General features: G+C 44.6%; 1 protein-coding gene across 1 annotated transcript in view; it reads left to right on the plus strand.

Moving 5' to 3' along the window:
* The first annotated feature begins 1,850 nt into the window (after positions 1–1,850).
* The window catches only part of LOC147678541 (vomeronasal type-2 receptor 26-like), a 65,647-nt gene continuing 54,922 nt past the window's right edge, over positions 1,851–12,575 (plus strand). The window contains exon 1 of the mRNA XM_086946590.1: positions 1,851–2,108. Within this exon, the coding sequence (XP_086802716.1) occupies positions 1,851–2,108 (258 nt within the window). The remainder of the gene's footprint in view (positions 2,109–12,575) is intronic.

The raw sequence follows: 12,575 nt of genomic DNA on the forward strand, positions 1-12,575 counted from the left end.
GTTTGACGATCTTTGACCCTTGTTCCAGTGATGAAGCGAGGGGCTTTGCCGCCAGTTCTAGTTTGGCCCGGGAATTGCCCCGAGAAGCTAGAGAAGAAAGGGGATGTGTTGCGCTTTCCCCCGACTCAGAGAGAAGGGGCCCAGGACCCAATCCCTGGTTCCCGAGAAGATCGCTGTTGCAAGGGAGTGCATCACGCTTCCCCTTTTGAAAGCAGAAGGGGCCCAGGACCCAATCCCTGGGTGCAGCCCACATTCCTCACTCCCACTGTCTTGGCCTTTTGCTCAATTTAGTTTCTTGCTCCTATCTCAGCCTGCGGTGGTCTGAGGGTGATGGGACCACCACCACATTGCTCAGGACGACGTGCTTGTGCTCATCACACCATTCTTCAGCATCCTCACCCTCATTTGGGGGGACTCTAAAATCCTCACCGTCCCAGCTATGCATTTCCAAGCTATTCCGTGGCTGGAGCTTTCGCTCTACAACTGGAAGTGCAGCGTCTTCTAGTATCAAAGACTGTGGTCGCAATCTTTGTGGCCTAAAAGTGTACAATGTGAGTTTTCATGTTGAGCCATCATTCAGGGGTGAAGGGTAGTAATTGCACATGTGTATTACTATTAACAAACATGAGATTCTTTAGGGATTATGTATAAAGGCAATATTATATGCTGAATGTACTTCAAAAGTGTATGCTGCCAACACCCCCTAAGGGTAAAAATCTATAATTTCTTAATAATGAATTTATAAAGGTGATGCCCTTTAGAGGCTGTGATTAACTTGTGTTAATCATGTTAACACATGATGACTATACAGCTCTCTCAGTCATGCTTAGACATTTACTCTTGCTAATGCTTTATTTAAAAAATGAGACTGACAGCCACTCTTGATCAATGTTTACATGCTTTATTGCCAGTAGGCTCTCAGCCATGGTTATATGTAAATATTCCAATATTTCTATAATAAAATGCTTGTTGAGGTAATGAGGAAACAGCCCCTCGCACTGGTGCCAGTATTCAGTTCTCTTGCTCCAAGCTATGTTGAACCCTTACATAAAGGGACAAGATAATGTTTAGACATGTGAGTTGTTGTGCTAGACCACCTTCCCCGTTGGCAGGGTTAAGAATGATTATGCAATGTCATAAAAAAGTATTTCCATCAGCTTGTGTACTTTTGTAAATTGCAGCATAGTATTGAGTAGCGTGCGTGTATTAAATGTACTTTTTGCTTTTTCAAATCAAAAAGCACAGAGTGGACAGTCATTTATTAAGTGTTATTACTGCATATCTGTCAATTGTGATTACTAGCCCACGCCATCTCCTTAAGTAGGCCTTGGACTGCTCTGATTTGCTACCCTATGATAGTCAAAAGCTACAATTGGGCGGTTGGTTCCCAGTGAAGGAGAAACCTAGACCCATTACCTGGGTAGTCCTCATAACTAATGACTCATCTTTTAAGAAGTCTCATGTAGTGAGGATTGTTCAATGGGAAATGCTTCTTGCCTATGTGTGGTCTGGTGGCACCTCAGTTCTCGAGAACATTCTGTAGGAAGGGGAGTTGAGAGCCACCTTCAGTACCTTTGTAAAGGTGATGTTGGTTGTTGAGAAATGGAAACATCTCAATCATTCAGTATTAAAACGATCCTATTTAGCTGCTGGTGTTCTGGTGAATATTTGACCATAGGAGACAAACAGAAAAAGCTATTAGACATCTGTGAAATTATAGCTTGCTTTGTGAAGATGGTTTTGCATTATAATTGCTGAAACTATTTTTTATAATCTGTTCTTTTTGTGACATCTGATTTCTCACTTCACTTACTAGGCTTGTTGTTCAGATTTACCAGTGGATCCATGCAATGATATTCGCAATTGAGGAGGTAAATAGAAGTACACAACTCTTACCCAACATCACCCTCGGCTTCCAGATTTTTGATTCTTGCACACTGCTTCAGCGGGCTCTCCAGGGAAGCATGTGGATGCTCACAGGACAAAATGAGCCAATGCCCAACTACCAATGCCGAAAACAGCCTTCTCTTGTGGGCTTTGTTGGAGACTCTGGATCAGCAGCTACCATTACAATGGCAAGAGTACTTGGCCTTTACAGGTTTCCACAGGTTAGAAACCGGTGACATCCTTGGTGACGAAAAGTTAATTTGTGAATTAGATGTAGTCTGAAGGGCACCACAACCAGATTAAGGGGCTCATTATGATGGAGGATTTTCCGCATGCGGAAAATCCTCTGCGGACCCACCAAAGACCAACCGCAACGTTAGGATGGCTGGTGGGTCCTGGTTTCAGTCCGCCGCTTTTCCACCGCGGTTGACTTACAACCACGGCGGAAAAGTTGTAACATGGCTGGCGGTGTCTATCAGACACCGCCAGCCATATTAGGATGTCGTAAAAGAGATGCTTTTCCACGGCGGCTTTTCCGCCGTGGAAAAGCATGTGGAACTTCACTGCGGGGGCCTGTTGCGGGCCCCCTGGGTGAAGGGGGGGTGGGGGGTGCACATGGGGGGTACCTATGGTACCCCCATGCATTTGTATGCAGTAATCGGCAGGCACCGCACGGTGCCTGCCGCTTTCTGCATACAAATGCAATGTATGCATTTTTACCATTGCGGCGGGTGCAGCTTGATGCCGCACCCGCAGCAATGGTAAAAATAGAGGATGTGACCGCCAGGGTGGCGGTCACATCCTAATTGGACAGGAGGGAACTCCGCAGGCCATGCGGAGGTTCCCTCCTCCACTATGGTCGCGGACGGACTCAAGTCCGTCTGCGATCATAATGAGCCCCTAAATGAGGTATTTCATATGGTAAGGGGTTTGGGTCACAGGTGTAATAAAGTGATAAAGCTATGACATAGATCATTTATGTTTAAAATGAAGCTTGAAGGGACAATATAGTAATATGAGGTGGGTCTCATGTAAATAGGTTTAGGTAGTGGCTGATTTTAACCTAAAGTGAGGATGGATATCTCTCTTGGAAATAAGACAGACAAAAGGTTCGAGGTGAGATAGAGAGAAGAGGTAAGGTGTAGGTGTAGTTCTTATAGACAGATGTTTCTGTTGTGATTGGATGGAAGCTGTAAGTGTGAAAGGAGGTATCATGTAAGTATATGTGACTTTAGGTTGGCTGTGGGCTGCAGGACATTTGTATATACTCATAGAAACAGTGAGAATGGCAATTGAAAGTGTATTATAGTGAGAGAAGTTAAAACTAACTAAAGGAGCTGTAAATAGTGATAGAAAGTCTTTGTGACATCAGTATTGCTTCAACATTTAAAACAAATGGAGGACATATGCAGATCTCTTGAGTTTAAAAATGCAGTCTATAGAAATACCCATTCCCTCCTTGAGATCAAAGGCTGGCAATTCTGGAAACTATTCGAAACTGTAAGAAATGGAGTATTAGTTGATTGGGTAATAACCCACCTAAATAATATTCAAAAGAATTGTCTTGGCTAATCACAGAAGGCAATAAACAAACCACAGTTCAACCACATGCCAGCTAAGGCACAAAGAGCAGCAAGGCTTCATTTAGAGGCAATGTGTAAAATATGTATGGACTACTAAAGCAATAATACAGTGACAATACAGCACAAGAAACACCTCAAACCTATTTAGAAAAATAGAGTAAAATATAATACATTAAATTACAATAAAATTACAAATACCCTATAAGTACAACCAGAGAAAATATTTTTTTTATATTTGAGTTAAGCATAACACGAAAAATCACAAAGCACCAACCATGGGTATCTGTTCACGCTAGGTCAAAAGTAAACCTCGATGAAGCTCAGGTCACATAAAGGGATGAGGCATATCCAGGTGGAAAGTTTACTGTCTGGCTGTAAGAAATTGGGTTCTTTTTTTAGGGCAGTTGCAGGTGGTGGTTTTTATTTTTAGTGGGGTGCAATACCGGCCTGACGTTTACCCTTTTTTTCTAAATTTCCTTTAAGTAGGCTCACTCCTGCTTACATGTCTCCTCTTTCCCCTCACTCACTCTAACTCTCATTCTCTCACTTGCTCATTCTCACTTATACTCACTCCCACCCATTGTTACACACACACAAGCGTACCTATATCCACTGGTTCTCATTCTCACTTACTAACACACCTATACACACTCACTAAGGGCCTCATTAGGATCGCGGACGGACTTGCATCCGTCCGCGACCCCAGAGGATGAGGGAACGTCTGCATGGGCTGCGGCGTTCCCTCATGTGCAATTAGGATGTGACCGCCACTCTGGCGGTCACATCCTGGATATTGAACATTGCGGCCAGTGCTGCTTCAAGCAGCACCCGCCGTAATGTTAAAAGTGCATGTTTAACATTTACATGCACAAAGCGGCAGGCACCGCGCGGTGCCTGCCGCTTTGTGCATGTAAATGCTGGGGGGTACCATAGGTACCCCCCATGTGCACCCCCCACCCGCCAACACCCTACAAATGCTTCCTAATTTGGCTGGCGGTGTCTGATAGACACTGCCAGCCAAATGAGAGCTTTTCCGCCGCGGTTGTAATCCGACCGCGGCGGAAAAGCAGCGGACAGAAACCAAGACCCACCAGCCATCGTAATGCGGCGGTGGGTCTTTGGAGAGTCCGCAGAGGATGTTCCACCTCCTCCGGGCCGGAGGTGGCTTCCGCCGGCCCGGAGGAGGTGGAAAATCCTCCATCATAATGAGGCCCTAAGTCTGGACCTGGTGCAACTGCATCAGCTGTACTATTGATATCTACGCACCTGATTCACTTCCACTCCCTGTCACAACATTCACTCAATCACTCTTTCTAGTACAGTCATAATCCTATGCACTCCCTCATACTTGTGTGCACTCATTAATTTACACTCAATATTTTCTCTCACTTTTGCTCTCATTGACACTCTCACACACACACTTTAACTCAATTCCATTCATTCTCAAGAACTCACAAACACACTCACAAACACATGCACGCATGTATAGAGAAATAGCATTCTTTTTACTTACCTTGCTTACTTATCTGGCAACTCGGAGGCTCCATGGCTGCAGCGAAACAGGAATCTGGTGCTGGGCATTGGAACCAATAAGCCATGTGTGAGGGGATCAGAGTTTAACTACTCCCCACAGACATGCACAATCCAAAAATCCACCTACAGGGTATTTTTATATACAACCCTTTGTAGCTGGCTCATGCCTCCCCCTCATCTTATCATCAAGAGCCTGGAGAGGGGGCAGAGGGGGCTGCCCTCAACACTGGAAATGCTCAAGAAAACACTAAATGTATCTTCTTATGAACACTGCTGAATTTAAAAAAATGACAGAGGCCTCACATGAGGCACACGCCTGCTCCCTGTACCCCTCAGGAGCAACTGCTGGTTAGGGGGTGGAAACTCCTCTCAGGACACAACTAAAAGCCTTGTCTGGTTGAACCACAAAAGTTACTAAATTAGCCTGTGCTTACCCCTCTGATAGCTTGGCACAAAACAGCCAGGCTTAACTTAGAAGCAATGTGTAAAGGTTTTAGACAGCACACAAACAGCATTAAAGTGAACACACAACACAGGAAAACCCCCAAACTAATTTTGAAATATGGACTACATTTTAATAAATTAAATAATACCAGAATGACAAAATCCAATTATTAGAATCGGAAATATTCAATAGAATTTTTTTTTAAATGCCTCTCTCTGTCATCTGGTCATGCTACACTGGGGTAAGTTCACCAGTTTAGGCCAATCGCGATGGAGCATGGGTCAAATACAGGAACCATGTTAGTCCCACTGGAAAGTTACCTGATTAAGAAGCAAAGAGTTCATTTGTGGTGGAGGAGGCCACGGGGAGCAGGGCGACCATCATGAGCGTTTGCTGTTGTGAAAAGAGGAGGTCAGGCATTGTGAGCAGTGATTGCTGTAGCTTCATGTTGGCAGTCATCGCTGACTTTATTTGCTGTAGTGTTATGTTTGGCTTTTGTGTTGCTGGTCGTCACTTGCAGTCCCTATCTATGTGAAGATAATATCTCACTGGAGCTATACAATGGTGGTTGTCTCTGGTAGCAGATTCTTCAAGTGCAGCATCCTGATCACGGTCACAAAAAGCCAAAACTTGAGGATTTTTGCCTTCTCTTAAGGAGGAGTATACTCAGAGGCCAGACAAGTGTCCAGTACCTGGGGAAGTGCCTCATGGGATAAGGCACTCACTGCAATTGTGGCCATCAAGGATTAGGCAGGTCCAGGCATGTCCAGTTGTATCAATCAATCAATAAATCAATCAGACATTTGTATAGCGCACTACTCACCCATGAGGGTCTCAAGGCACTAAGGGAAGGGGGAGCAGCTACTGGTCAAACATCCAGGTCTTGAGACATCTCCTGAAGGTCAGCAGGTCCTGGGTCTGATGCAGGTGAATGGGGAGGGTGTTCCATGTTTTGGCGTCGAGGTGGGAGAATGATCTTCCACCAGTGGTCGTTCGGCGGATGTGTAGGACGGTGGCAAGTGTGAGGTGGGCAGAGCAGAGCTGGCAGTTCAGAGTGTAGAAGGACAGTTGTTCGTTGAGGTATGGTAATCAGGTGTTGTGGAGCGCTTAGTGAGCTTGGGTGAGGAGCTTGAAGGTAATCCTCTTGTTGATCGTGAGCCAGTGCAGGTCTCTCAGGTGGGTGGGGATGTGGCTGTGGCAAGGGAGTCCAAGGATGAGGCGTGCGGAGGCGTTTTGTATGCGTTGGAGTCTCTTCTGGAGTGTGGTGATGGTTCCTGCGTAGAGGGCATTGCCGTAGTCCAGCCTGCTACTGACGAGTGCTTGGGTGACCGTTCTTCTGCTTTCAGTGGGGATCCATATGTAGATCTTGTGGAGCATGCAGAGGGTGTTGAACCAGGAGGAGGAGACCGTGTTGACTTGCTGGGTCATAGGGAGCGTTGAGTCCAGGATGACTCCCAGGTTGTGTGCGTATTTGGTAGGAGTCGGGGCGTCACCCAGCGTGGCCGGCCACACCATGCAGTGGGGGTGGAGCCAAGAATGAGGACCTCCGTCTTGTCCGTGATCAGTTTCAGCTGGCTCGTCTTCATCCACTCAGCAACGGCCTTCATTACCTCTTGGAGATTGGATTTGGTGGTGGTATCAGGTCAGCTGGAGGGGGTATCAGGTCAGCTGGCCTTTGCAGGGAGTCTTCTGAAGCTTGTTGTGTTTTTGTAGTTTGACAGAAGGTCAGCCCACTGACCTTTGGAGTCACTCTAGTTAGCATAGGATGACCACAAGGAGTCCCAGTCTTACTTCTGAGAAAGCAAGTCAATCCTTCATGCAGCAGGACAATCCTCTGGCAGTCAGGCAGTCCTTCTTCTGTATTTTTCACATGTCCAGGAGTGTTCTGATGAGTGGCTGTGGGGGTCCAATATTAATACCTGGGGCCAGCCTGTATGGGGGGGCTGGGGGAGGGTGTTCCATGTCCTAACCCCACATCTGGTTCTGCAAAGGTCTTCTTCTTCCCTTGGCTAGGCTCCACTCTGTGTTGGTGACAAAAGACAGGGTAGGTCTGGTGTCCTGTTCCTTTGTGTGTGCAGGAGGCAAAGCCCTTTGAAGTGTAAGTGGGACTGGGCAAAATTCCTCCCAATGACTTCCTTCCAAGAAAGCCCATCTTGTCCACATCTAGGACTCTTTTGTTATACTGTCTGGAAACAATGCACAAGCCCTGACAGCAGGTTGATTCACAATCATGTGATGCAAGATACCAGCAGAAAGCACAAATTGTTGGGCCAATTTGTGCTCTTTTCAGAATTGTAATAAACTACGGGAAGTTGCTGGCCCCACACTTTTATATTTTGTCTCCAGAGTAAAGAGAAAACGAACAAAGATTAATCTTCTGTTTGTTGGGTATATTTATTCTTACCCTTATGAATTTGTCAATACTGTTTTCAAATTTTCATGAGTGAGAAAAACACTGTACAATAAATACACATTTATACATATATACACAACTACTTCACATTATACATATATACATTTTATAGACATTCTTCTTCTATAAGAGGATAGTTTTTATCCACAAATAATTACTCTTTGCAAGATAAATGTCAAGAATGGGATAACCACAAAAAGAATAAGCAAAGAAATTGCTAAAAGGAAGATCAAAATCAAACTTTGAAAACTGAATCAAAGTAGCAATTAATGAAATCTTGTGGTCTTTCTTTTATGCCTGCCTGCCGACGCGTTTCGAATCCGGTGTTTACAATTGCCAGATTCTCATCAGGGCTCTTTCGTTGTGGGTACTCTAAACAAAAAGTGTAGAAGAAGGAAATAAATAACTGGGGTTCTCTAGTTGTCTCATGTCCCTTAAGTCACTGGGTGTCACATCAAAACTAAAAGTACCTTCATTCATGGACGGGCGGTCCCGCGGGTCCACTTCTTCTAGTAGTACCGAAACAGTCCTCAACCTTTTATGGGGACGGATCACCTTAATGTGCAAGTGAAAGGGAGTATTTACTAATCTGGAGTAAAGACAGCACAGTCATGGCGGCACCAAATTAAAGGGCCTCGAAATCGTACCTTATTTCTTTAGGCAAAACGTATGTACAAAGACTTCGGTTCTTCATGTGTCGCACTCGTCGCAATCTAAAACAATAATCAGACATGGTACTTAGAGCCCGGTTCCAGTGAAGTCTAAGATTAAGTCTGCATACCTGCCGAGCAACGTACCGTACTCGCTCGTTATGGACGCGGGTTTATAGTTGTTTGGCACTTTTTCTCCTCCGCGCTGCTGTCATCAGCATTACTTGGTCATGGGGATTCCCTAAGTAAAGCGTAAACTTGTTAATACAATGGGACACGGTGCTCCCGTTTGTGTGTGTTTAGCACGAGTGCTCTCTCACCTGTCGGTATCTGCTCTGGGACGGAGATGCGAACGTTCTCTCGACGTGGTGGCCATGTTTGGTTCCTCCAATATAGACAATCATCCAACTGCATTCTGGACATTGTAGTGATGACAGAATTACCATCAGAAATTGTGTCAAAGTCTAGATATTTCAGAGAGCGAATTCAGCCCCGTCTGTGTGCTATTAAATTTTAGAATTAAGTAGGCCTCCTTTTTCAATAAGATCTGCTCTGTATTAGTCACCAGTTTCGACTGATTCGCACCGAACAACACAGTCCACTTAAAGTCGTGATCTCCATGTTTATTTTCTAAAAAATGCTGTACAAGGGGCGCAGTTAGGACCTTATTTTTGAGGCGTGATCTGTGTTGGGTCATTCGGGCGTTAACTTGTTGATTCGTCTTACCAACATAAATTTCGGGGCATGGACACACAATGGCATAAACCACGTTCTTGGTCCTACAAGTGGAAAAGCCCTCATGCTTCCAAGTGACATTCGCATGTTGAAATGTTTTGCCCTCGATGGTGGTATCGCACGCCACGCAGTTGCCACATCTGTGGTGTCCTTCTATGGGTTTCATCCCCCATTGTGATAGGAGATCATTTTTAGGTTTTGGTAACCTTATGTCAGCTCGGACAATCTGCTGGCCAATGTTTTGATTCTTCCTATATGCAAATATAGGACGAGGGAATGGCACTTCCAATTCTTCCAGAAGATGCCAGTTTTTCAGGACCATTTGTCTTATTTTATGGGTGTCCGGACAAAATGTGGTGACACATACCATGTTTTCAAGCTCACGTTTTTCTTTGACTTCAAGGAGGCACTCTCTTGGAGTATAGCGTGCCCTCTTGTAGGAATGTTTGAGTAACTTCCTCGGATACCCCCTTTGGATCATCTCCTCACAGAAATTCTGTCCATATTGGTCATACTGACCTACCTCAGAACAGTTTCTTCGTATACGAAGAAGTTGCCCATATGGCAGATTGGCCCTCAAGTTCCTTGGATGTGAACTCTTGTAGTGGAGGATGGTGTTTTTGTCAGTTCTTTTCTTATGCAGGGAGGAATTAAATTTGCCATCTACGTTTGATATTTCGACGTCCAGAAACGTCATTCTCTCGCAACTGGAGTCTATGGAAAATGTAATGTCTTGGTGTTTCAAATTTAACCACTCGTGGAACTCTGACAACTCATTGTGGCTCCCCTGCCACAGGAGCCACACGTCGTCGATATATCTGAACCATTGTACATTGAACTTTCGTACCAAGCCAAAATATCCCGAAACAGGTCTACGCCTTTGAGCAAATCATGCTGTCATCCATCAATAAACTGGAAAACAAGAAAAAATTTGTACGGCAGAACATTAGAAAGGGTCAGCGTGCCGCACTTAAAAGTCTCAAAGAAGATTTTACAGTAGTTATAAAACAGGCCGACAAAGGCGATGCTGTAGTTATCTGGCCTAGAGAGAAATATCTAGCCGAAGGCTCCTCCCAGGTTAACAACTTAGAGTGGTACAGGAAGCTACAAGAAGACCCCCTACAACAGATCCAGGCATTAATATCAGACATTGTCCAAACTGGCAGGGTTTTTGGGCCCAAAGGAGAGTTAGTTCCTATTGAAGAAGTTTCCAAGAACCCCAGTGGCATATTTTTTGCCCAAGATACATAAAGATCTAAATAATCCCCCGGGACGGCCCATCGTCTCGGGCTGTGAATCGTGCCTTGAACCCCTTTCCAAATATGTGGACTTTTTCTTAAAGCCTTTTGTTAATAAAGTCAAAGCATATTTGAGAGATACAACTGACTTTTTGACTAAAGTAGAAGGTACCCTGTTCGACCAAACAACACAACTCATGGTCACAATGGATGTTGCATCCCTCTACACGCAGATCCCACAGGACGAAGCGTTAGAGGTGATAGAACTTTACTTGGACTCTAGAGAAAGACCACATAGGGTCCCCACATCCTTTATTTTGAAATTAGCGGAAATCATGCTAAAAAAGAACTACTTCCGCTTTAATAAAGAGTTCTTTATGCAGATTATGGTCACCGCCATGGGGTGCCCTTATGCTCCAGAAATGGCCGTACTTTTCATGGCCGAATATGAAAAGAAATACGTGGAAGAAAATAATCCATTTAAACATCACATTGTACAATGGTTCAGATATATCGACGACGTGTGGCTCTTGTGGCAGGGGAGCCACAATGAGTTGTCAGAGTTTCACGAGTGGTTAAATTTGAAACACCAGGACATTAAATTTTCCATAGACTCCAGTTGCGAGAGAATGACGTTTCAGGACGTCGAAATATCAAATGTTGATGGCAAATTAAATTCCTCTCTGCATAAGAAAAGAACTGACAAAAACACCATCCTCCACTACAAGAGTTCACATCCAAGGAACTTGAGGGCCAACCTGCCATATGGGCAACTTCTTCGTATACGAAGAAACTGTTCTGAGGTAGGTCAGTATGACCAATATGGACAGAATTTCTGTGAGGAGATGATCCAAAGGGGGTATCCGAGGAAGTTACTCAAACATTCCTACAAGAGGGCACGCTATACTCCAAGAGAGTGCCTCCTTGAAGTCAAAGAAAAACGTGAGCTTGAAAACATGGTATGTGTCACCACATTTTGTCCGGACACCCATAAAATAAGACAAATGGTCCTGAAAAACTGGCACCTTCTGGAAGAATTGGAAATGCCATTCCCTCGTCCTATATTTGTATATAGGAAGAATCAAAACATTGGCCAGCAGATTGTCCGAGCTGACATAAGGTTACCAAAACCTAAAAATGATCTTCTATCACAATGGGGGATGAAACCTATAGAAGGACACCACAGATGTGGCAACTGCGTGGCGTGCGATACCACCATCAAGGGCTAAACATTTCAACATGCGAATGTCACTTGGAAGCATGAGGGCTTTTCCAATTGTAGGACCAAGAACGTGGTTTATGCCATTGTGTGTCCATGCCCCAAAATTTATGTTGGTAAGACGAATCAACAAGTTAACGCCCGAATGACCCAACACAGATCACGCCTCAAAAATAAGGTCCTAACTGCGCCCCTTGTACAGCATTTTTTAGAAAATAAACATGGAGATCACGAATTTAAGTGGACTGTGTTGTTCAGTGCGAATCAGTCGAAACTGGTGACTAATACAGAGCAGGTCTTATTGAAAAAGGAGGCCTACTTAATTCTAAAATTTAATAGCACACAGACAGGGCTGAATTCGCACTCTGAAGTATATAGACTTTGACACAATTTCTGATGGTAATTCTGTCATCACTACAATGTCCAGAATGCAGTTGGATGATTGTCTATATTGGAGGAACCAAACATGGCCGCCACGTCGAGAGAACGTTCGCATCTCCGTCCCAGAGCAGATACGGACAGGTGAGAGAGCGCTCGTGCTAAACACACACAAACGGGAGCACCGTGTCCCATTGTATTAACAAGTTTGCGCTTTACTTAGGGAATCCCCATGACCAAGTAATGCTGATGACAGCAGCGCGGAGGAGAAAAAGTGCCAAACAACTATAAACCCCGCGTCCATAACAAGCGAGTCAGGTATGTTGCTCGGCAGGTATGCAGACTTAATCTTAGACTTCACTGGAACCGGGCTCTAAGTACCATGTCTGATTATTGTTTTAGATTGCGACGAGTGCGACACATGAAGAACCGAAGTCTTTGTAAATACGTTTTGCCTAAAAAAATAAGGTACGATTTCGAGGCCCTTTAATTTG

Source organism: Lissotriton vulgaris, chromosome 12 (assembly GCF_964263255.1).
Source record: "Lissotriton vulgaris chromosome 12, aLisVul1.2, whole genome shotgun sequence".
Classification (NCBI taxonomy): domain Eukaryota; kingdom Metazoa; phylum Chordata; class Amphibia; order Caudata; family Salamandridae; genus Lissotriton; species Lissotriton vulgaris.